The 23,700-nt window shown below is 48.3% G+C and overlaps 1 protein-coding gene across 1 annotated transcript; it reads left to right on the forward strand.

The window, feature by feature from the left end:
• Nucleotides 1-1,829: 1,829 nt before the first annotated feature.
• LOC132587606 (threonine--tRNA ligase 1, cytoplasmic-like) lies at nt 1,830-23,207 on the forward strand. Its single transcript, XM_060259913.1, has 19 exons — nt 1,830-2,107; nt 4,221-4,313; nt 5,897-6,078; nt 7,347-7,470; nt 9,201-9,322; nt 10,038-10,155; nt 12,010-12,074; nt 12,868-12,946; nt 13,095-13,241; nt 13,464-13,562; nt 14,427-14,593; nt 15,583-15,745; nt 16,798-16,935; nt 18,985-19,062; nt 19,159-19,259; nt 19,335-19,439; nt 20,212-20,284; nt 21,150-21,264; nt 22,699-23,207. The coding sequence occupies exons 1-19, from the start codon at nt 1,835-1,837 to the stop codon at nt 22,845-22,847; spliced, it is 2,391 nt and encodes a 796-aa protein (XP_060115896.1). The 5' UTR covers nt 1,830-1,834; the 3' UTR covers nt 22,848-23,207.
• Nucleotides 23,208-23,700: the final 493 nt, after the last annotated feature.

A 23,700-nucleotide genomic window follows, 5' to 3' on the forward strand; every position in this document is an offset into this window, starting at 1 on the left:
TGTGGTGCCTCTATTTCAAAAAACAGCCCCCCCCCAAGAGCCCCAGATATCTGTTGATCAATTCTCCATTATACCTTATGGGAATCGGTCTCCATAGGGCATAATGGAGTGCCCATGAGACATTTCCCTCCCCCACCCCGCTTTCTGATAACCCTGAAGCAGGGGGAGGGCCTCCAATCCAGGGGATCCCCTGCCCCCAACTGGGGGTTGGCAATTTTTATTTATTTATATTTTATCAGATTTATATCCCACCCTCCCCTAACTAATGCAGTTTTATCAAAGATTTCAGGTTTTCACGGCTGGTAACATCATTAGGGTTTGTAGAATCTTTCGGGCTCAAGTGCCGTGTTCTACTGGAGAAAGTTTTTCTTCCAGACGTTTCGTTCTCAGCTGTGGAGAACATCCTCAGTGGCGTTGCAGCCGGAGCAGGCGCTCAGACCTTCTTGGCTGCTGTGCGTTGACTTTCTCGGCTGCTGTGCTCTGACCTTCTTGGCTGCTCAATGCACAGCAGCCAAGAAGGTCAGAGCACCTGCTCCGGCTGCAACGCCACTGAGGATGTTCTCCGCAGCTGAGAACGAAACGTCTGGAAGGAAAACTTTCTCCAGTAGAACATGGCACTTGAGCCCGAAAGATTCTACAAACCCTAATAATGCAGTTTTATTTCAGAATACAACAAAGTGTGAGTTCAGTGGCACCTTAAAGATCAACACCGTTTAATTCAGTGCACACATGCACACAAAAGCATATACCTTGAATTAAACTGTGTTGGTCTTGAAGGTGCCACGGAACTCCCACTTTGTTCTGTTGCTTCAGACCAACATGGCTGCCCACCTGAGGCTTATTCCAAAGTATTCCTTCATTAATGGATTAGACACATGAAGGCTTCTGCTGCAACAAATGTGTTAGTCTTTAGGGTACCACAAGACTCTTTTGCTAATGTGGATGCAGCAGGCTAATGTGGCCAACCCTTGAATATTGTAAAACATTGCTGCTTTAAAAAACTTAACAGAATAAAGTTACCCTCTTTCTCGTGTCAGAGAGCATAACAGGCAGACGTTCCAAATTGGCTCCATGGGAAACAGAACAGAGCAATTGTCTTTATTTTGGAGGTGTTCAAGCCGGCAGGATTTGCCTCTGGCGATTCTCTGTTCGCACCTTCGCTCTCCACAGAATATATGGCCATTTTTTCAGGGTTGTTTCTGAGCCCAAACGCACTGCGACAGTGCCACTCGGTGGCTGTGTGTTACACAGCAAGTCCTTTGGGAATTTAAAACAATGTTTCTTGAGAGTTTTCCATTGGGCAACAAAACAGCAGTATGTCAAAATGTGAGCTTGTCTGTCAATGACCATGGGAGATGGGTTCAATATATCTAATGGGATAAAGCAACCAAAGTATGCACACTGTTTGAGTGTGTCAACACATAGTACTGTTTTGCTTTCGCATGCTCACGCTACTCAGATTAAAAGTTTGCACCAATTTGTTAATTTTTTTACTATTCCGTCATTGTACCCTTTTGCATTCTAAACCACTGCCTACCGGATCATTTCACTTCACTGCCATTGGTTCCTAAAGCTGTCCCATGTTGCATTCGGGGCCACTGCCTACCAGGCAGCTCTGTGTGGCTCAGCTCAGCTCTCTAGGGCTTTGCTCCCTGTGCAAAGAGCGCACGAAAGGTGACCTTCTCAATAAAACCGGGTTGGTCTTAAAAGTGCACTTGACTCCTGCTTTGTCCCACTGCGGAGGGGCACGAGGGAAGGGGGCCGCGAGGCTCTGATTCCCGGGCTCGGGGGCGGGCGGAGGGAGGGGGCGGTGCGGGCTGTGCGCTGCGCAGCGATGGCGGCTGCGGAAGGCCTGGCGGCCCGGCTGGCCCGGCAGGAGCAGGAGATCCGCGGCTTGGCGGCCGAGATCGGGCGGCTGAAGGAGCCCGAGCGCTGGCCCGGCGGCCTGGGCCTCCTCGCCGACGCCAGCCCGGAGCTGCAGGCGTTGCGGGCCGAGAACGAGAAGCTCCGCTACCGCCTCCTCCACCTCCGGCGCAGCCTCCAGGCAGAGCTGGCCCGGCCCGGGCAGCAGCAGCAGCAGCAGCCGCCGGAGGGGGCAGCAGGGGAGGTAAAGGGGTGTGTGTGTGTGTGCTTACTCGAGAGGAAGCCCCTTGCCCAAGGGGACGGGATCGGGCCTGCTCTTGCAAAGCGCCCTGCAAAGGCCCCCCTGGCACACGCGCGCGCGCGCAAAAGGTCTGGGCAGCGGCGCTTGGTTGCCATTGCGGCCCCGCTTCTTGCTGGGGAGGAGAGGAGAGGAGTCGCCCCTCCAGGCCTGCAGCCCCCTGCCTTTCAAGGAGGCCCGCAGCCTTCTTTTCCCAGGCTGAGCCGGCGGAGTGGCAGCCAGAGCCAGGAGAGCTGAGCAGGGCGCAGTGCAGTGCAGCAGCAAAAGGAGGCAGAGGAAGCCAGGGGGCAATGGGCCGGCGAAGGGGGTGAAAGATGGAGCGCCCGGTTGCAAAGTGCCAGGGGGGGAGAGAGCGAGGTGGAAGGAACCCACCCCTCCCTGCTAGCACGCAAAGTGCAGTCCCTTCTTCATTCCAAAGTTTTAGGGTTGGCTGTCTCAAGGTGGCCACATTCAGAGCCTCCAGCTTTTGCCCCTACCCTACAAAGCTTCTGAGAAGTGGCAAACCCTGCGGTGGATGGGAAAGGGGGCCCCCCGGACTTGTAAAATCCTGGCTACAGCCCTGACTCCACCCCCAGGAATTTCCCGACCTGGAGTTGGCAACACTGATTGCAGCATTGCGGGTGCTTCTGGAAGCAGCCTTGTGGAAATCTGGTGGGATCACTTTATAAAGTGTGGACGGGAGGGGGGCGGCGTGAAAGCGGAGGTGCTGGGCTGCAGGCTTTGTGGACCTGTGGGTCCCAAGGCAGGCTATAAATTGAATGACATTCTGGAAGGAGGCTTCCTTGACTAGAAGGCATGGCTCTTCAAAATAAAGTTCGAATCTGGAGGCACCTTGAAGACCAACGAAGTTTTGAGGTGTGAGCTTTCATGTGCATGCACGCTTCTTCAGATGCATTGAAATGGAAGTTAATAGTTCATATCTAGAGACAAATGCCTCTACATAGGCATGAACTGTTAACTTCCATTTCAGTGTAACTGAGGAAGTGTGCATGCACACGAAGCGTATACCTTGAATAAAACTTGGCTGGCCTTAAAGGTACTGCTGGGCTCTTGACTTTGTTCTGCTGCTTCAGACCAACATGACTGCTGCCATGATTCTCTCGCCAAAATATTTATTTCTCCTTTGCTATTTTGATTTGCTACTCTCCAAACTCTCTCTGGGCCCAGTTGCCTACAAAGAAATCCCATGGGATGAAGGTAGATAAGCAGTCCTCTTAAAGTTGCTTGTGGCAAATATAGCAGGAGTGTTTTGGTACCTGATAACTCTTTTATTTTAATGTGAGCCATGACATTTTATCCTAGATTTTAAATTGCTGAAAGACTCCCATGGAAGAAAGGCTGTGTGGTGTAGTGGTTAGAATATTGGACTTAGGTCTGGGAAACCCAGATTCGAATTCCCACTCTGTCATGGAAACTTGCTGGGTGATTTGCACCCGTCACACACTCTTAACGTAACCTACCTCCCAGGGTTGTTGTGAGAATAAAATTAGAACAGTGTAACCTGCATTGGTCCCCATTGGAGGAGAAAGTGGGATATAAGTGAAGTAAGCAGGGCTTTTTTTGTAGCAGGAACTCTTTTGCAGATTAGGCCACACCCTTCTTATGTAGCAATCCTCCCAGATCTTACAGGGCTCTTCATACAGGGCCTACTGTAAACTCTTGGAGGATTGGCTACATCAGGGGGTGTGGCGTAATATGCAAAGGAGATCCTGCTACAAAAAAAGCCCTGGGAGTAAGTAAATAAAGTGAAATTTCTAAGTAACCGGGGATAGGATTGAGCTGTACTAGGTAGAAAATTCAGTGGAAATGCAATTGCAGTCTTATCTCTTTTTCTGCTGTCAATAGGGCAAGGAAGAACCCTTTTTAGTCACTAGGATGACAACATAGGGCCCACCTAGATAAAGATGTGGGGTGAGGGCTACACAGAGGAGGAGACTCCTCCAAAGTTGAATAGCGAATCCAGAACTTTCTTAACTACGCTTACATGTTTGTAGTAAGCTACGTGGTTAAATAAACTGATTTTTTACATCTTTCTAACTCAGTTCATATATTTGCTTAGGAACCTACCAGTGCAAACACCGTCGCTTGCCAATCCAAACATAAAAAGGAGAAGAAGAAAGAAAATGAAGCTGCAAATGGGTCTAGGAGTGAGGTGTGTGGAACTTCTAGCGTGGCCAGAGAGCTGACGTTTCATAATCTGGGCAAGCCCATGAGGCGTTAGGGTGTTAGGGAAACAGGAATGAGTTTGTTCTTAGTAGTCCAAATCTCCATCTAGCTCCTACTGAAAGAGTCCCAGGTGAGATTCAAGTGAAAAAAAAATCCTATACAAACAAGCATTCTGTCTGCAGGTAATAAACCAGCGAGATTTTTATATAGGAATCTGTAACAGGTTTCTATAATGACTTATAATATCAGTGACCTAGGGGAATGGATGTGACTCAACAGAAGAGCCTCTGCTTGGCATGCAGAAGGTCCCAGGTTCAATCCCCAGCATTGCCAGTTAAAAGGACCAAGCAGAAGGTAATATGAAAGACCTCTGCCTCAGACCCTGGAAAGCGGCTGCCAGTCAGAGTAGACAAGACTGACCTTGATAGACCAGGTCAGATTCAGTATAAGGCAGCTTCATGGGTGTTCGTGACCCAGATGGGCCAGGCTTAGAAGGGTCAGCTCTGGTTAGTGCTTGGATGGGAGACCACCAAGGGAGTTCAGGGTCACCACCCAGAGGCAGGCCATGGCAAACCTGCTGTGTGTGTCTTTCACTCTGCCCTAGATGTCCCAGGCTAGCCTGATCTTGTCAGGTCTCAGAAGCTCAGCGTGGTCAACCCTGGATGGGGGGCCAACAGGAAAGTCCAGGGTCGCTACACAGAGCCAGAGAACGGCTCTGAACGTCTCTTGGCTTGGAAACCGTACGGGTCACCATAATTTGGCTGTGACTTGATGGTGCTTCAATCAGTATAAAGTACTTGGGAGTTTTGTGAAGCAGGACTTAGTAATTGCCGAAAATGCAGAAGCGGAGCAGAGAGCCAGTTCAGTATAGTGGTGAAGTGTGCAGACTCTTATCTGGGAGAACCGAGTTGGATTCCCCACTCCTCCACTTGCAGCCGCTGGAATGGCCTTGGGTCAGCCAGAGCTCTCTTATCTGGGAGAACCGGGTTGGATTCTCCACTCCTCCACTTGCAGCTGCTGGAATGGTCTTGGGTCAGCCATAGCTCTCTTCTCTGGGAGAACCAGGTTTGATTCCCCACTCCTCCACTTGCAGCTGCTGGAATGGCCTTGGGTCAGCCAGAGCTCTCTTATCTGGGAGAACCGGGTTGGATTCCCCACTCCTCTACTTGCACCTGCTGGAATGTCCTTGGGACACCCGTAGCTCTCTTATCTGGGAGAACTGGGTTTGATTCCCCACTCCTCCACTTGCAGCTGCTGGAATGGCCTTGGGTCAGCCAGAGCTCTCTTATCTGGGAGAACCGGGTTGGATTCCCCACTCCTCCACTTGCGGCTGCTGGAATGGCCTTGGGTCAGCCATAGCTCTCGTAGGAGTTGTCTTTGAAAGGACAGCTGCTGGGAGAGCTCTCTCAGCCCCACGTCCTTCACAGTGTGTTTGTTGTGGGGGAGAAAGATAAAGGAAATTGTGAGCCACTCTGAGATTCATAGTGTAGGGCGGGATATAAATCCAACATCATCATCGTCATCTTCTTTGGGAGTTTGTTTTTGAAAAAGTGCCATTTCCTTTGCCAGGAACCCAGCTACGTCCAAGACAGACTGAAGCTCTACGAAGTGCTGAAGAGAGAGCATGACAGTCTGCTTGCCTCCAGGGCGGCTGGTCAGAGCAGGACGATCCAAATCACGCTCGCTGATGGGAAGAAGGTGGAAGGGAAATCCTGGCAAACAACGCCCCATCAGATCGCACAAACCATCAGGTAAATTACAGCACAAGAGACGTCTTTGGGGAAAGCAACTGTTGGCGTTAATGTTAATTTGTATATCATGTGTGTTTGCCTCTAGGAGTTGGAAGGGGAAACGTTTTGGTTTGTTCAGACCTTGGTTGTTGCCTGACTTTGCTGATGCTGCTGTTAGCTCAGGGAAAGTGGAGAGGAGAGGCCGTGGCTTAGTGGCAGAGCCTCTGCTTGGTATGCAGAAGGTCCCAGGTTCAATCCCCAGTACCTCCAGTTAAAGACCCAGGCAGCAGATGATAGGAAAGACCCCCTCCCTGCCTGAGACCCTGGAGAGTGGCTGCCAGTCTGAGTAGACAATACTGACTTTCAGGGGTAAAATTCTAGCAGGAGTTCCTTTGCATATTAGGCCACACACCCCTGATGTAGCCAATCCTCTAAGAGCTTATAGGGCTCTTTGTTGTTAGAAGAAGAAGATGATATTGGATTTATATCCCGCCCTCCACTCCGAAGTCTCAGAGCGGCTCACAATCTCCTTTACTTTCCTCCCCCACGACAGACACCCTGTGAGGTAGGATTTATATTCCGCCCTCCACTCCAAAGAGTCTCAGAGCGGCTCACAACCTCCTTTACCTTCCTCCCCCACAACAGACACCCTGTGAGGTGGGTGGGGCTGGAGAGGGCTCTCCCAGCAGCTGCTCTTTCAAGGTCAACTCTGCCAGAGCTATGGCTGACCCAAGGCCATCCCAGCAGCTGCAAGTGGAGGAGTGGGGAATCAAACCTGGTTCTCCCAGATAAGAGTCTGCACACTTAACCACTACACCAAACTGGTAAGCTCTTGGAGACTTGGCTGCTTCAGGGAGGTGTGACCTAATATGCAAAGGAACTCCTGCTAGAATTCCACCCCTGCTGACTTTGATGGACATTCAGGAACTGAAGTCTTGCTGTGTGTGTGTGTGTGTGTGCAAAGAGCTGTCAAGTCACAGCAGACTTAGAGCAACCCCAGCAAGGGCCTTTCAAGGGAGAAACAGGTGGTTTGCTGTTGTCTTCCTCTGCAGAGTCTTCCTTGGTGGTCCCCCTTCCAGCACTGACTCTGCTGAGCTTTCAAGATCTGACAAAATGGGGCTGTATACCCTGAGGCTTGTTCTGTGGTCCTCCTCCTTCCCATTCCCTTCTCTACAAGCAGATTTCAAAATTTAAATGCAGCAGCAGATTGGACCAAGCACCCCTTTCTTTTAAAAAAGCGCCTGATTTGCATACATGGTAGCTGATGTGCGCATTTTTGCTTTGTGTAGCCGAGCACTGACTGACAACGTGGTCATCGCCAAAGTGAATGGGGAACTGTGGGATTTAGATCGCCCGCTGGAGGGAGACGCTGCTTTGGAGCTCCTCACCTTTGACAACGAAGAAGCACAAGCGGTACATAAGCTGTGTTCCCCCCCCCCGGTCTCCCCCCCAGTTCCTGGAACTGAAAATAATTTCCTCGATTCAAGAAGGGAAACCTTTGTGGTGGGCTGCATGTGCTATCGATGTGAACGCCACCGTGGAGTCTTCCTGTGATCTGAATGCCCAGATGTGTCTTTTGATACAGCTGCAGATGCTCTCTTCCGTCCATGGCTTCTTACTTATTTGTTTGGTTGATTGGTTTATAGCCCTCTCTCCCCTACACAGACAGAGCCCCGTGGCGCAGAGTGTTAAAGCTGCAGTCCTGCAGTCCTAAGCTCTGCTCACGACCCGAGTTCGATCCCCGGCAGAAGCTGGGTTTTCAGGTAGCCGGCTCAAGGTTGACTCAGCCTTCCATCCTTCCGAGGTCGGTAAAAGGAGTGTAGATGACTGGGGAAGGCAATGGCAAACCACCCCATAAAAAAGTCTGCTGTGAAAATGTTGTGAAAGCAATGTCACCCCAGAGTCGGAAACGACTGGTGCTTGCACAGGGGACCTTTCTTTTCCTTGCCCCCTACATAGCAAGGCTCGGGGCTGGTTACAATGATAAATATAAGGCAATAAGTTCATATAAGTCATTACACTATTACTAAAATCTGAACATCTTATAGGTAACTCATTAGAATTATTTTATTTATTTATTTATTTTATTCGATTTATATCCCGCCCTACCCCACCGAGGCGGGCTCAGGGCAGCTTGTACAAGTGATCAAAACCCATTTCATAGATGAGACATGCTATAGGAAGTTGTTGTATTGGAGGAAGCAAAAAAACCCATTTCTAAGTAGCTGGACAGGGAAAAAAAACCATTGAATGTGCGGGGCCATGGCTCAGTGGTAGAGCATCTGCTTGGCATGCAGAAGGTCCCAGGTTCAATCCCTGGCATCCCCAGTTAGAAGAAGAAGAAGAGATTGGATTTATACCCCCTCAGTCTCAGAACAATTTACAATCTCCTTCCCTTCCTCTCCCCACAACAGATACTCTGTGAGGTTGGTGGAGCTGAGAGAACTCTGACAGAATCTGCTCATGAGCAGAACAGCTCTGAGAGGACTGTGATAGACCCAAAGTCACCCAGCAGCTGCATGTGGAAGTGTGAGGAGTCCACACTCTTAACCACTACACCAGGCTGGATCTCTAACAGATCCAGGCAGTGGGTGATATGAAAGACCTCTGCCTGAGACTGGGAGAGCAGCTGCCAGCCTGAGCAGACAAGGCTGACCTTGATAGAACGATGCTCTGATTCACTATAAGGCAGCTTCATGACTTCATGTATGTGAGCTCAAACATTAAAGTACCTGGGGATGTTTAGCCTGGAGAGGAGGCGGCTGAGAGGTGATAGGATCACCATCTTCAAGTACTTGAAGGGCTGTCATAGAGAGAAGGGTGTGGAATTGTTTTCTGTGGCCCCGGAAGGTAGGACCAGAACCAGTGGGTTGAAATTAAATCAAAAGAGTTTCCGGCTCAACATTAGGAAGAACTTCCTAACCATTAGAGCGATTCCTCAGTGGAACAGGCTTCCTCAGGAGGTGGTGAGCTCTCCTTCCTTGGAGGTTTTAAAACAGGTTAAATGGCCATCTGACAGCAATGAAGATCCTGTGAATTTAGGGGGAGGTGTTTGTGAGTTTCCTGCCTTGTGCAGGAGGTTGGACTAGATGACCCTAGAGATTCCTTCCAATTCTATGATTCTACCTCTCTTTAAAATACAGGTTTATTGGCATTCTAGTGCTCATATTCTTGGAGAAGCCATGGAAAATTTTTATGGAGGATGTTTGTGCTACGGACCGCCCATTGAGAATGGGTTTTATTATGACATGTACATGGAGAACAGGTACAGTTTTGCTGGCAAGCATGAATATTTTGCGGTTGGAATAGCTGCTTGAAACTCTTTCTGTTGAATTACATATGAACATCAGAGAAGCCATGCTGGATCAGGCCAAAAGCATATCATGTCCAGCACTCTGTGTCACACAGTGGCCAAAACCCAGGGGCTATCAAGAGGTCCACCAGCAGGGCCAGAATTCCAGAAGCCCTCCCACTGTTGCCTCCCAGGCACCAAGAATACAGAGCATCACTGCCCCAGACATAAGAGAAACCATGCTGGATCAGGCCAATAGCCCAGCCAGTCCAACATTCTGTGTCACACAGTGGCCAAAATCCAGGTGCCACCAAGAGGCCCACCAGTGGGGCCAGAAACCCTCACTGGAATGGGGAGGATTCGGATGTGGAACCCTACATCTGGAACCAGAAATAGTTCTGTTCATAACAAGTTTTATTGTTTGATTCTGCTGATTGTTTAAATTTGCCTTTTCATTACCCACAGTGATGAAGGCACTGCCGAAAGTAAAGATTTGGTGGTTAAGCACATGTTATTTTACAGCCGTTAAATTTACAATTTATAGGAATGCCCACTGTTTAAAAAATACGTTTTCAAACTGTTCCATACAAATATTTTTAAAAGTCATTTTCGATTTGGATTTGAAGTAAACCTGCATTAGTTCTTCTTTGTGTAACTTGATTGATGACCTCTCTTTTCTTTTCTCTAGAGGAGTATCTAGTACGGAGTTCCCAACACTGGAGAACCTCTGCAAAAGCATCATAAAAGAGAAGCAGCCCTTTGAAAGACTAGAAATCCGGAAGGAGGTCCTGCTGGGAATGTTTAAGGTAGTTCTTCAGCTTTGCTAGAAACCATCCTGTGCAGACAGTGGTGCTGAACTTTCACAATGGAAGCATCACACTTCTTCATTTTTTCTGTGTTCGTACCATGCCTGCAGATTTCCTAAGCCAGTTTGATGTAGTGGTTAAGTGTGCGGACTCTTATCTGGGAGAACCGGGTTTGATTCCCGACTCCTCCACTTGCACCTGCTGGAATGGCCTTGGGTCAGCCATAGCTCTGGCAGAGATTGTCCTTGAAAGGGCAGCTGCTGTGAGAGCTCTCTCCAGCCCCACCCACCTCACAGGGTGTCTGTTGTGGGGGAGGAAGGGAAAGGAGATTGTGAGCCGCTCTGAGACTCTTCGGAGTGGAGGACAGGATATAAATCCAATATCTTCATCTACCTCAGAGGGTGTCTGTTGTGGGGGAGGAAGGTAAAGGAGATTGTGAGCTGCTCTGAGACTCTTCGGAGTGGAGGGCGGGATATAAATCCAATATCTTCATCTACCTCACAGGGTGTCTGTTGTGGGGGAGGAAGGGAAAGGAGATTGTGAGCCTCTCTGAGACTCTTCGGAGTGGAGGGCGGGATATAAATCCAATATCATCTTCATCTTCTTCTTCTTCTCAGAATTTTTCAGTGTTAAGAGCTTCGCTGCTTTGCCATCTGGGTCAACTGACCTGCGTACCTTAGGGACCGCCTTTCCCCACATGTTCCCCAGAGAGCACTTTGGCCAGGGTCACAAAATCTACTCTCAGTCCCTTGCCTTAAAGAGGCCAGGCTCATGACAACTAGACCCAGGGCCTTTTCTGTTGCGGCCCCAAGCTAGTGGAACAAGCTCCCTGAGGAGGTTAAGGCCCTGCGAGAGCTGCACAGTTCTGCAGGGCCTGTAAGACGGCGCTTTTCCACCAGGCATTTGTAAATTAAGGCCGCAACAGACTCTGCAACAACTGGGCCACCTTGAACATGAACCTAACATCGATCTTCCTATAGAACATCCAGCTGGAATAACAAATAGAAAATTTAAAGATCGTTATAGCACCTGAAACGGTTTTTATGTTTTTATGTTTTCTGTATCTTTTTATATTTCAAAGCGATTTTATGTCCCGTGCATTTACATGGCTGCGTAAGCCGCCCTGAGCCTGCTTTTGTGGGGAGGGCAGGCTATAAATTGAATAAAATAAATAAATAGCATGCAGGTAGCCGGGGCCTCGGCTGTGTGAAAATGGTTTTGGAAATCACGCTTCTTGGGTTGATTAGCGAGAACAGGAGGAGGGTGGGAAAGGAAGAACTCCATTGTCAGCTGTTTCCTTCCTCCTTTCCCACAGCATGTGATAAATCTTGCATTCTATTCTTGTTGCACCCTAACCCCACATACCAGCAACGTGCTCATAGCACTCCTCCCTAGTCTTCCCAAGCGGAGGGGACCAAATGTTCCCTCTACACTGTGGAGCCCTGTGAGCAAAAATTCTACTTTGTGAGCAACTGGCATTAAAGTTGTGAGCTCCTGCATCAATTAGTGTGTTCTGGGGCCATTTTCCCTGAGCTAATGTGTGAGCTGGGAGCTAAAAAACTGTGAGCTAGCTCACACTAACTCGGCTTAGAGGGCACACTGGAGGGGAAAAAACCACCCGACAAGAGCCAAAATGGCCTGTCAGAATGATCATGTGTTGCCTCATGCCCCGCCCTTCTGTTAGCACTGAACTTTTCAGGCTGCTTCTTGAACGAATGGCTCAAAGGAGCTCTTCTGATGTGAAGCCCCCACCTTGAAAGAGTCACATGATCAGGTTAACACAAAAAGAATTGAAATTCTTGACTCCTTCTCCGCATAAAAATCTACGGTTTTTTTCTCTGTCTTCTTACATAGTATAACCCATTTAAATGCCGAATCCTGAATGAGAAAGTCGACACGCCCACAACAACAGTGTACAGGTAAATTCATGCCTACCTAATTTTTTTGTCATGTATTTGAAATAACTGTGGTATAGCAATAATCGGGAAGAAGAGGTCGATAGTCTTAAATTTCAGCCAAGGACAATACAGTCAACGAAATGGCTAACTGAGGGGTGTCAAACATGTGGCTCAGGGGCCAAATCAGGCCCTCAGAGGGCTCCTATCAGGCCCCCGAGCAATGGGCTGTCATCTGCTTCCTTCTCCCTCTCTCTTGCTTCCTTCTGCATCACAGCTTGCTTCACACAGCTGCATCACACAGGCGCTACTGAGCAAAGTCTTCTTTGGCTGAGGCTCCTCCCTTGGGGAGGAAGGAATAACTTGCTTTGCCAGGCTCTCTCAATCGCACAGCAGAGCTACTGAGCCAAGCTCTGCTGTGCGATTCCTTCTATTGGCTGAGGCTCCTCCCCCTCCTCATCCCCTAGAGAAGGAAGGAAAGAGCCAGAGCTTCCTTTGCCCAGTTCCCTGGATCCCATGGGAGAGATACAAAGAAAGCAGCTTTAAGTCCAACAAGTGCTAATGTTTTAAGTTTTTTTAAAAATAAATCTTTAATTGTGTTTGTCTGAGTCCTTTATAAAATTTATATCTCTGCTACTTAATCTTAAATAGGTACACATATGGCCTGGTCTGACATGGCGCGGCCCAACAAGGTCTCATTTATGTCAGATTCGGCCCTCATAACAAATGAGTTAGACACCCCTGGGCTAACTGGTTCAAGAGGTGTGCTGGCCACCATATTGATCTCTTGTGCCATCTTCTGATCTCTCTTTGGTAGATGCGGCCCACTGATTGATTTGTGCAGAGGGCCCCATGTGAGGCATACCGGCAAAATTAAGGCCTTGAAGATCATTAAGGTAAAGGAGCCTATTTTAAAATGAGGGGTTTCAGGGGCAAAGTCATCTCTTGATTAACTTTTAAAGCTGTTGAAATGTCCTGTGGGATGTATATTCTGGATGTTGTATCCCTGAATGCTTGTAAAGTTGAAAATGTTTTCAACATTAGAATTCTTCCACCTATTGGGAGGGGAAAGCCAACATGGAAACGCTGCAGAGAATTTACGGGATATCGTTCCCAGACAACAAAATGATGAAGGAGTGGGAAAAGTTCCAGGAGGAAGCCAAAAACAGAGACCACCGGAAAATTGGCAAGGTATGAATTGAGAGCCAGTGTGGTGTCGTGGTTATTTCAGAAAGCATTGTGGGAAAACTAGTAACTGGGCAACACAAGACTCTCGGCCTCCATCTCTTCTCAATTCCGTTATCGGCAAACCAGCCACAAGTGAATTTTGATGCATGCATTACATGACTTTGCAAAATAAGAACAGCTGACTAATCATTTCCTTCTTTTAATTCCCAATTTCTTTTGATCCAGGAACAAGAACTCTTCTTCTTTCACGATCTGAGTCCCGGAAGCTGTTTCTTTCTTCCCAGAGGTGCCTTCATTTACAATACACTCATCAGTTTTATTAAAGTGAGTATTAAATGTTATGCACTAATAACGTATGCAGTGCTTCTGTGTTCTGAAATGCATTTTCCAGCCAGGGAGAGCTGCTGCCAGCCAGAGTACACAATACTTAGCGAGCTTGACGAGTAAGAACATAAGAACATAAGAGAAGCCATGTTGGATCAGGCCAATGGCCCATCCAGTCCAACACTCTGTTTCACACAGTGGCCAAAAAAATTATATATATATGTATACACACACACACACACACACACACACACACATACATATATATACACACTGTGGCTAATAGCCACTGATGGACCTGTGTTCCATATTTTTAGCTAACCCCCTCTTGAAGCTGGCTATGCTTGTGGCCGCCACCACCTCCTGTGGCAGTGAATTCCACATGTTAATCACCCTTTGGGTGAAGAAGGACTTCCTTTTATCCCTTCTAACCCGACTGCTCAGCAATTTCATTGAATGCTCACGAGTTATTGTATTGTGAGAAAGGGAGAGAAGTACTTCTTTCTCTGCCTTCTCCATCCCATGCATAATCTTGTAAACCTCTATCATGTCACCCCGCAGTCAACGTTTCTCCAAGCTAAAGAGCCCCAAGCATTTCAACCTTTCTTCATAGGGAAAGTGTTCCAACTTTTTAATCATTCTAGTTGCCCTTTTCTGGACTTTCTCCAGAAGTCGTGGGGATACACGGCAGCTTCCTGTGTTCAGATGCAGCCACGCAAGTTGCTGTGATTGTGTGATGCTGGTTGTGAGGAGTCCTCTTTTGTATTGGAGTGAGAAGTATTTTTGAGACTGTTGAGAGCAATTATTGCTAAGTGCTAAAGCACCTGCTGCATCACACACTCAAGAGCTGATTCGCTTGTACAGGAGGAATATCACCGGCGTGGCTTCACAGAAGTGCTTTCTCCCAATATCTACAACAGCAAACTTTGGGAAGTCTCCGGCCACTGGCAACACTACAGTGAAAACATGTTCTCGTTTGAGTCCGAGAAGGAAACCTTTGCTCTGAAGCCAATGAACTGCCCTGGACACTGGTTTGTGCTTTGTTTTTAAACTCCTAATTGTTTATTTAGCCTGTTCAGTCTGTAATTGTATTTCTGCCTCAGGGCTACCAGGTGTCCAACACCAACAAGTCATCCCCTACACGATGGAGCTGATTCCCAGTCTTGGGGTATCTAGCTTTGAAACTTCAGCTTGGACGGGGAAAGGGGTTATAGCACCCTCCTCTTTCTCCTTCTGCCAGCCTCTGCTTCGTGCTTCTGGGAGTGGGCAGCTGAAGGTTCTCCTTGACTGACTTCCTTGCCTGTATGAACTTACCCAACCCCTGAGGCCGGGGTGGCAATCATGCGGCCCAGGAGCTGAATCAGGCCCACGGAAGGCTCCTATCAGGCCCTCGAGCAAGTCTACTTCCTTCTCCCTCTCTCTTGCTTCCTTCTGCATCACAGCTTGCTTTGCCAGGCTTGCTCAATTGCACAGGAGCTACAGAACGAAGTCTCTGTATTCTCCATTGGCTGAGGCTCCTCCCTTGGGGAGGAAGTGGGGGCGGGGGAGGCAGAGCTTGTTTTTCCAGGCTCTCTCAATTGCACAGCAAAGAGCTACTGACCCAAGCCTCTCTTCCTTCTGTTGGCTGAGGCTCCTCCCCTTTCTGGTCCCCTGGGGAAGGAAGGAAAGAGCCAGAGCTTCCTTTGCCCAGTTCCCTCAATCCCATGAAAGAGATACAAAGACAGCAACTTTTAAAGAAAAAGAATGCACCTTTGTGTTTTTTATAAAGTTTGTGTCTCTGCTTCCAGGCATGCCCTCCTCTGTTTTCTCTTGCATTCCCTCAAATTGTCAGTCAGCCCTGGTGGCCTTCAACAGACAGCGAGGCAAATCTCGCAAATGAGAATAACAGTGCCTTGACGATTATATGCAGCAGGTTCCAACGTCCAGCCTGACAAGCCTTTGGGCTGTTTTTAATTTTGAGATCCATCAGGTGTGTTGGTTGTGCTAATACACTGCCCCCCCCCCCCCGTCCCCCTCCTAGCTTGATGTTTGCTCACCGACCCCGATCCTGGAGGGAAGTGCCTTTGAGGTTGGCTGACTTTGGAGTTCTCCACCGAAACGAGCTCTCGGGGACCCTGAGCGGCTTGACTCGTGTTAGGCGCTTCCAGCAAGACGATGCCCATATCTTTTGCGCCATGGAGCAGGTAAAAAGGTGGAGCTGGGATGGCTTTAAAAGAGGGTTGCTTTGCGGAAGGGCCGTGGCTCAGTGGTAGAGCCTCTGCTCGGCATGCGGAAGGTCCCAGGTTCAATCCCCGGCATCTCCAGTTAGAAGGACCAGGCAGGAGGGGCTGGGAAAGACCTCTGCCTGAGACCCTGGAGAGCCATGGAGAGGGGCCATAGCTCAGTGGCAGAGCATCTGCTTGGCCTGTAGAAGGTCCCAGGTTCAATCCCCGGCATCTCCAGTTAGAAGGACCAGGCAGGAGGGGCTGGGAAAGACCTCTGCCTGAGACCCTGGAGAGCCATGGAGAGGGCCATAGCTCAATGGCAGAGCATCTGCTTGGCCTGTAGAAGGTCCCAGGTTCAATCCCTGGCATCTCCAGTTAGAAGGACCAGGCAGGAGGTGCTGGGAAAGACTTCTCTCTGCCTGACACCCAGGAGAGCTGCTTCCAGTCTGTGTAGACAAGACTGTATCTGATAGATGAATGGTCTGATTCAGAATAAGGCTGTTTCATGTGTTCATGTATTCTATGGGAGGGACGGTGGCTCAGTGGCAGAGCCTCTGCTTGGCCTGCAGAAGGTCCCAGGTTCAATCCCTGGCATCTCCAGTTAGAAGGACCAGGCAGGAGGTGATGGGAAAGACCTCTGCCTGAGACCCTGAAGAGCCGCTGCCAGTCTGAATGGACAATATTGATCTTGATAGGCTGATGGTCTGATTCTTGTAGAATAATATTTATTTGTATTTAGCCATAGGCCATTACATACCAAGGATAAAAACGATGTAACATAATTGTGTAAAATGTAATGATATAAAATAAAATAAAACCATTAGTCCATTATCAAGTCCGAATATGACAACATAAAACATCACAAAATATCCTCAGAGATCAATGTCAGTTAAATCCCCTCTTAATGGTGTTAGAAGATGGCCTGATTTTGTATATGGCAGCTTCAGGAGTGTCCTTGACTTTCCAAAGAGGTGGTGGAGGGGGTCAGGATTGGAAACTGGCATCGGCATCTCTGTTCTTCAAAACTGCAGATTGAAGAAGAAATCAAAGGCTGCCTGGACTTCTTGCAGTCCATATACGCCGTCTTTGGCTTTACCTTTCAACTCCATCTTTCTACAAGGCCTGAAAACTTCCTTGGAGAAAAGGCGATCTGGGACCAGGCAGAGAAGGTAACGTAGGAAGAGATTTATTTTTACAGTCCTAGGGGAGACCACAAATTGTTTGCGTCCTGAAATGGAGGCTATTGTGAGTGCTTCTGTGTGGGGAAGGCAAGATGCACATCTGAACATAACATAAGAGAAGCCATGTTGGATCAGGCCAGTGGCCCATCCAGTCCAACACTCTGGGTCACACAGCGGCCAAAAAAAAAGGAGGTTCACTAGTGGGGCTAGAAGCCCTTCCACTTTGCCCCCTGCCCAAGCACCAAGCATCACTGCCCCAGACACTTCCAATAATATGTTGTGGCTAATAGCCACTGATGGACCTGTGCTCCATATTTTTATCCAATCCCCTCTTGAAGCTGTCTATGCTTGTAGCCGCCACCACCTCCTGGGGCAGTGAATTCCACGTGTTAATCACCCCTTGAGTGAAGAAGGGCTTCCTTTTATCTGTTCTAACCTGACTGCTCAGCAATTTCATCTGGTGCCGTGTTAAACAAGCTGGATCTAAGAAAAAGCTGAATGTGTCTCTAGGTGGGACTTCATGCCAAAGATGTTCAGTGGATCACCTTACAGAGCAGACTGGGGAACGGTCTGGATGCTAAATGCCTTCAGCAACTTTGGTACTAAAAAGCCCTGGTCTGGACTGCCCAGGCTAGCCTGATCTTGCCAGATCTTAGAAGCTAAGCAGGGCCAGCCCCATTTAGTGCTTTGATGACAGACCATCGAGGAAGTCCAAGGTTGCTAACCACCCCAGGGTTGCTAGGCAGCAGCAGGCAATGGCAAGCGGACTCTTACCTTGATCTGGCTATTCCAGGCTAGCGCAGTCTCATCAAACCTCAGAACCTAAACAGGCCCAGCCTAGTTGGAACTTGGGTGGGAGACCACCAAGGAAGTCCGAGGTTGCTACGCAGAGGCAGGCAATGGCCAATCACCTCTGTTCCTCTCTTGTCTTGACCTGGATGGCCCAGGCTAGCCCAGTCTCATCAGACCTTGGAGTCAGCCCTGCTGAGTCCTTGAATGGGGGACCACCTGGGAAGTTCAGGGTTGCTACGCAGAGTCAGGCAACGGCACCGTGCTCCTGCTTCTCTCTTGCCTTGACTGGGATGGCCCAGGATAGCCTGATCTTCTCAGATTACAGAAACTAAGCAGTCAGCCCTGGTTGGTACTTGGTGGGAGCCCACCACTGGAGTCCAGGTTGCTATGCAGAGGCAGACGCTTTCAGTGCCCCTGCCAACTGGAATTTATTGTGTGAACTGGCAAAATGCTGTTGGAAAGCGGACTGAAAGTGCATCATTTAGGGTATGAGGTCAAAGCCTGAGATAGTTCCCCTGACAGTTGAGGGCAATGGAAGTTCTGGAGTGGTTTTTCAGTGGGTTAAAAACCATCTGGGATGTTTAGGCTGCTTGCTTGATAGGCAAGTCCCAGCATATTTTAAAGCTAGTCAGTTTGACATGTAAAACCTCGAGGAATGGCTTTGAATTGAAGAACAGAATTGTGGTTTATTTTTCTACGGGGAAAGAAAAGGAGTGATGTAAATGAGTGATGCAAATAAGTGACTAAAAGTTACTTATCTAGTCCACTGGACTCGCTTTACAATTTAGAAAGAGCCAGTGTGGTGTGGTGGATGTAGAATGCTGGGCAACAAGGGTTCGAATCCTGGGTGATCGGGGTTTGAATTCTCACTTCTACCATCAAAGCTTGCAGGGAGAAAGCTGTTCTAGAAGCCACTGAGTCCAAACTGGGGAGATAAGCATGATATAAATAAATAAGTGCAAGCAAGGGTGGAATCTAGCAGGAGCTCCTTTGCATATTAGGCCACACCCCTCTGATATAGCCAGTCCTCTTGGAGCTTCCAGTAGGCCCTGTACTAAGAACCCTGTAAGCTCTTGGAGGATTGGCTACATCAGGGAGGTGTGGCCTAATATGCAAAGGAACTCCTGCTAGAATTCCACCCCTGCGCGCAAGCATGCATGAATAAATAAATGCAAATACATACTTACTGTGGCTGTGCCTACATAAACTCATGTTAAAATTTTATTCTTGCAACAAACTTTTTAGCAACTCCAGAACAGCTTGGATGACTTTGGGGAGCCCTGGAAGCTCAACCCAGGAGATGGAGCATTTTACGGCCCCAAGGTTTGTCATCTTTATGCGCTGCAGCACTAATCTCTTTTAAAAAGTATCATAAGTTTTCCAACAAGGGCATTTATTGGGTCGTACGGTCATTTACAGATTGATATTACAATCAGAGACGCTATCGGCCGCTACCATCAGTGTGCAACTATACAACTCGACTTCCAGCTACCCATCAGATTTAATCTCTCTTACGTTGGGTAAGTTTGCAAAACGAGCACTCATGTTTGAATCTTGGCCACGTGGCTTCTATAAATCATCTTTCTCTTTCATAGCAAAGATGGAGACGACAAAAAACGGCCGGTGATCGTCCATAGGGCTATTCTGGGCTCCGTGGAGCGGATGATAGCCATCCTAACCGAAAACTATGGCGGGAAGTGGTAAGTTGGCGCGTTTGGTAAACGGGGAACTGTTTGGAAAGAGGCTGCCTGAGGTAGGTCTTCCAGCTGGCTGCTTGGAACAGTGTTTTGGAGACCAGCAGGCATCGTTAACTTTTGTCTGCATTCGGAGGGGAAAGTGTTCATGATAAACATAGTGGGTTTTTATGGGTCCTTCTGGTCTGCCTAGGTAGAAACCGCTGCAGTTTGGTGTTGTGGTTAAGTGTGCGGACTCTTATCTGGGAGAACTGGGTTTGATTCCCCTCTCCTCCACCTGCACCTGCTGGAATGGCCTTGGGGTCAGACATAGCTCTCGCAAGAGTTGTCCTTGAAAGGGCAGAGGTCAGCCCCACCCACCTCACAAGGTGTCTGTTGTGGGGGGGAAGGGAAAGGAGATTGTGAGCCGCTCTGAGATTCTTCGGAGTGGAGGGCAGGATATAAATCCAATATCATCATCTTTAGTTCTAGTCAAACTGCTTTTTGCTCCTGAGCAGCTGGAGCGGACTGTTACAATTGTCAAGTTCAGAGGAAAAGATTTTTTTTTGTAGTATTTTATGAGTGTTTTGCATGAAATAGCAGGGAAGGAAAAATATTCACCCTAAACAGCCTCTTGTGCTAAGGCAAAGTTCTTTGTTTCATTGACCTAAAGAGGTCTAAGACTGATTTATATCCGAGTCCTAGGAGCTGAGATTTGGGCTGGAAATGGTCTAATCATTAGTATATTTTTGGTGATTGACCAGGGATGCTGTTTTGTCTGTGTTTCTATTCTGGGCAGGCCTTTCTGGCTCTCTCCTCGGCAGGTCATGGTGGTTCCTGTTGGGCCTACTTGTGAAGAATATGCTCAGCAGGTAAGAGCAGAAGATTCTACAGGAAGGGAAAGTGGCCAAATATGGTGTTACGCTCTGATGGGGAGAGTGAGAGGTTACAGAAGCTAAAAATGCATTCTGCTCTCTCCACTTGATACAGAAATTGGCCCCCATCTCTGCTTGGTCGATCGGGCCTCTCTGTTTCATGCTACAATAACTTGAAGGCTGGACTACTGTAACTTGGTATACGTGGGACTGCCCTTGAAGACAGTCTGGAACAGAGGTGGCCAAACTTGCTTAATGTAAGAGCCACATAGAATAAACATCAGATGTTTGAAAGCCACAAGACATGAATGTCAGGGAAGGAAGGCAGGTCAGGGAGGGAAGGAGAAGTGGAAAGAAAGCAGCTTTAAATGCCTTCTCCAAGTCGGCCAACAGAGCAGTGGGGGCTTCAAGAGCCACACACCATGTGTGGAAGAGCCACATGTGGCTCTTGAGCTGTAGTTTGGCCACCCCTGGTCTGGAAATGTGCACTGGTGCATGTGCTGCGGCTTATATACTATCTGGAGTTAGTTTCCGTTCACATATTCCACCAGAGTTAATTGCAGTGGCTGCCTGCTTGTTTTGAGGTCCAGTTCTGCTTATGACCGATAAAGCTGTTAATGACTTAGGAACCGCCTGTCTTTCAGGATCGCCTCTCCAAGTATATTCCTGGGTGACCCTTACTTGTTCTGACTGCATTACATAGCTCCTTGCAACTTGGAGGAGTCGGACAGCAGACAAAAGGGGATTCCTTGAGCAAAGGAAGCGTTGATCGTACCACCAAGCAGTAGTTTTTGCATACACATGATGATGTCACCCCCATTTTTTTTTGAGGTTATTCCTCCAACTTTTTCCCCCCCTTTAGATCTGCAGTGACTTTTTTGATGCTGGCTTCATGGCTGACGTGGATCTCGACCAGAGCTGCACTTTAAACAAGAAAATAAGAAACGCCCAGCTGGCTCAATATAATTTTATTTTTGGTATGTGTAACAACTTCTGTTGTCCTCTTGACGATTCATCTTTCTTTATCAACGGAAAATTCCAAAGCAGCTTTTGTGAGCACAGAGTGCAGCTGGGTTTTGTGGGCTTAGGGGAGGGACTTTGCTGGCTCTCCTCCCTCCCTTGCTCCAAGATGACCAGCTTGACTGAAATAATGGCAACTGTTCATTTTGTAAAATGGATAAGAACATAAGAGAAGCCCTGTTGGATCAGGCCAGTGGTCCCTCCAGTCCCACATTCTGTGTCACATAAGAACATAAGAGAAGCCATGTTGGATCAGGCCAGTGGCCCATCCAGTCCAACACTCTGTGTCACACAGTGGCCAAAAAACCAGGTGCCATCAGGAGGCCCATCAGTGGGGCCAGGACACTAGAAGCCCTCCCACTGTGCGCTCCCAAGCACCAAGAACACAGAGCATCACTGCCCCAGACAGAAGAACATAAGAGAAGCCATGTTGGATTAGGCCAATGGCCCATCCAGTCCAACACTTTGTGTCACACAGTGGCCAAAACCCAGGTGCCATCAGGAGGCCCATCAGTGGGGCCAGGACACTAGAAGCCCTCCCACCGTGCCCCCCAAGCACCAAGAATACAAAGCATCACTGCCCCAGACAGAGAGTTCCAACAATACCCTGTGGCTAATAGCCACTGATGGATCTCTGCTCCATCTGTTGATCCAGTCCCCTCTTGAAGCTGGATGATGTAATCATTTCAATGAAAGACGGGTTACTTTCAGTAGAAGGCAGCTTCATATGTTCAAGGGAAAAGGGAGCAGATGACAGTGATAAGTTGTTTGTGGGCCTCCAGCTTGAGACCCTGGAGAGCCGCTGCCAGTCTGAGTAGACAATACTGACTTTAGGGAGGGACAGTGGCTCAGTGGTAGAGCATCTGCTTGGTGAGCAGAAGGTCCCAGGTTCAATCCCCAGCATCTCCAACTAAAAAGGGTCCAGGCAAGTAGGTGTGAAAAACCTCAGCTTGAGACCCTGGAGAGCCATGAATGGGGCTGTGGCTCAGTGGTAGAGCATCTGCTTGGTGAGCAGAAGGTCCCAGGTTCAATCCCCAGCATCTCCAACTAAAAAGGGTCCAGGCAAATAGGCGTGAAAAACCTCAGCTTGAGACCCTGGAGAGCCGCTGCCAGTCTGAGGAGACAAGACTGACTTTGATGGACTGAGGGTCTGATTCAGTAGAAGGCAGCTTCATATGTTCAAGGGAAAAGGGAGCAGATGACAGTGAACAGTTGTTTGTGGGCCTGATAGGAGCCCTCTGGGGGGCCTAAACCAGCCCACAGGTCACATGTTTGACACCCCTGGCTTAGAAGTACTGAATACAGTGGGATTTGCCCCCAAGACAATATTGCAGGTAGCATACCAAATAATGATGTTCTGCATCTTCTCCCCTCTTCCCCCCCCCCCCCAGTGGTTGGAGAAAAGGAAAAAGCAAATCATGCTGTGAACGTCCGGACAAGAGACAACAAAGTACATGGAGAAGTTTCTGTTCCTTCAGCCATTGAAAAACTAATGAAGTTAAAAGAATCCCAGACGCTCCATGCAGAAGAAGAATTCTGATCCTTTCCAACTTGAGAACACACTGGAATATCAGGGTGCAGCTGAGCCAGTTTTCTTGGAAGTAAGCCCCACAGAATTCAGTGATACTTACTTCGTTGTAAGTATGGTTAGGCTTGCGCCCTTGGAAGAATGGGGCTAGCATCTCATGCCCTAGTACCTCTTTCAAGCTCTCGAGACATTCAAATAAGCAAATCTATAGCTGATGCTTCTGATGAAATAGTGTGAAATCCCCGGGCCCTTATTTAAATGCCCCTCGACCAATTGCACGCATCTGCCAAATTGTGAATCACCTTGTGAATTTCCTAACGGAAAGGTGGTAAGACAAAAATCCGTCAATGAATAAAAAGCTGTGAAGCTCCACAGGAAAATTGCTTCATATTAGTACAAAACTAAGTTTCTCACTTCAGGTGACAGAAAACCACAACATTTGTGAACCCTGTTGACAGCTGACAGGGTCAAAATTAACCTCAAAACGTGACTTTTTTTTTTGGTGCATGAATACAAAGTGCTCTGAGGCTGGGCCATGTTTGCAGGCAATCTCACCTGATCAACAAGAGACACCCTCAGTTCATGTATATTACTGCCAGACTTGTCATGACTGGGGTATAGAGTGAAGCAGAATTCATATGCGTATGCAGTTTTTTTGTGTCTGAAATGTAGGGAAGCTGTTATTATTCCCTTGTTGCTCTCCATCGCTTTTAGCACATCTTCCCTCCTGCCTTCTAATATCGGAGCTGGGACAGAAGAAAAATTGTTCAAGGGAGAGAATGAAGCATGAAGAAGAGGAGCTGGGAGGCAGGGTTTGGCTCCTTTGGCCTGCATTTTCAGTTTCCATTCACACACACAGATCCCA

This window comes from Heteronotia binoei, chromosome 19, assembly GCF_032191835.1.
Source record: "Heteronotia binoei isolate CCM8104 ecotype False Entrance Well chromosome 19, APGP_CSIRO_Hbin_v1, whole genome shotgun sequence".
In the NCBI taxonomy this organism is placed as follows: Eukaryota; Metazoa; Chordata; class Lepidosauria; order Squamata; family Gekkonidae; genus Heteronotia; species Heteronotia binoei.

Coding starts and splice junctions, on each gene's coding strand:
- LOC132587606 (XM_060259913.1), top strand. CDS start 1,835: ATGGCGGCTGCGGAAGGCCTGGCGGCCCGGCTGGCCCGGCAGGAGCAG. Junction 19,260..19,334: donor TTTAATCTCTCTTACGTTGG/GTAAGTTTGCAA, acceptor TCTCTTTCATAG/CAAAGATGGAGACGACAAAA. Junction 19,440..20,211: donor GAAAACTATGGCGGGAAGTG/GTAAGTTGGCGC, acceptor TATTCTGGGCAG/GCCTTTCTGGCTCTCTCCTC.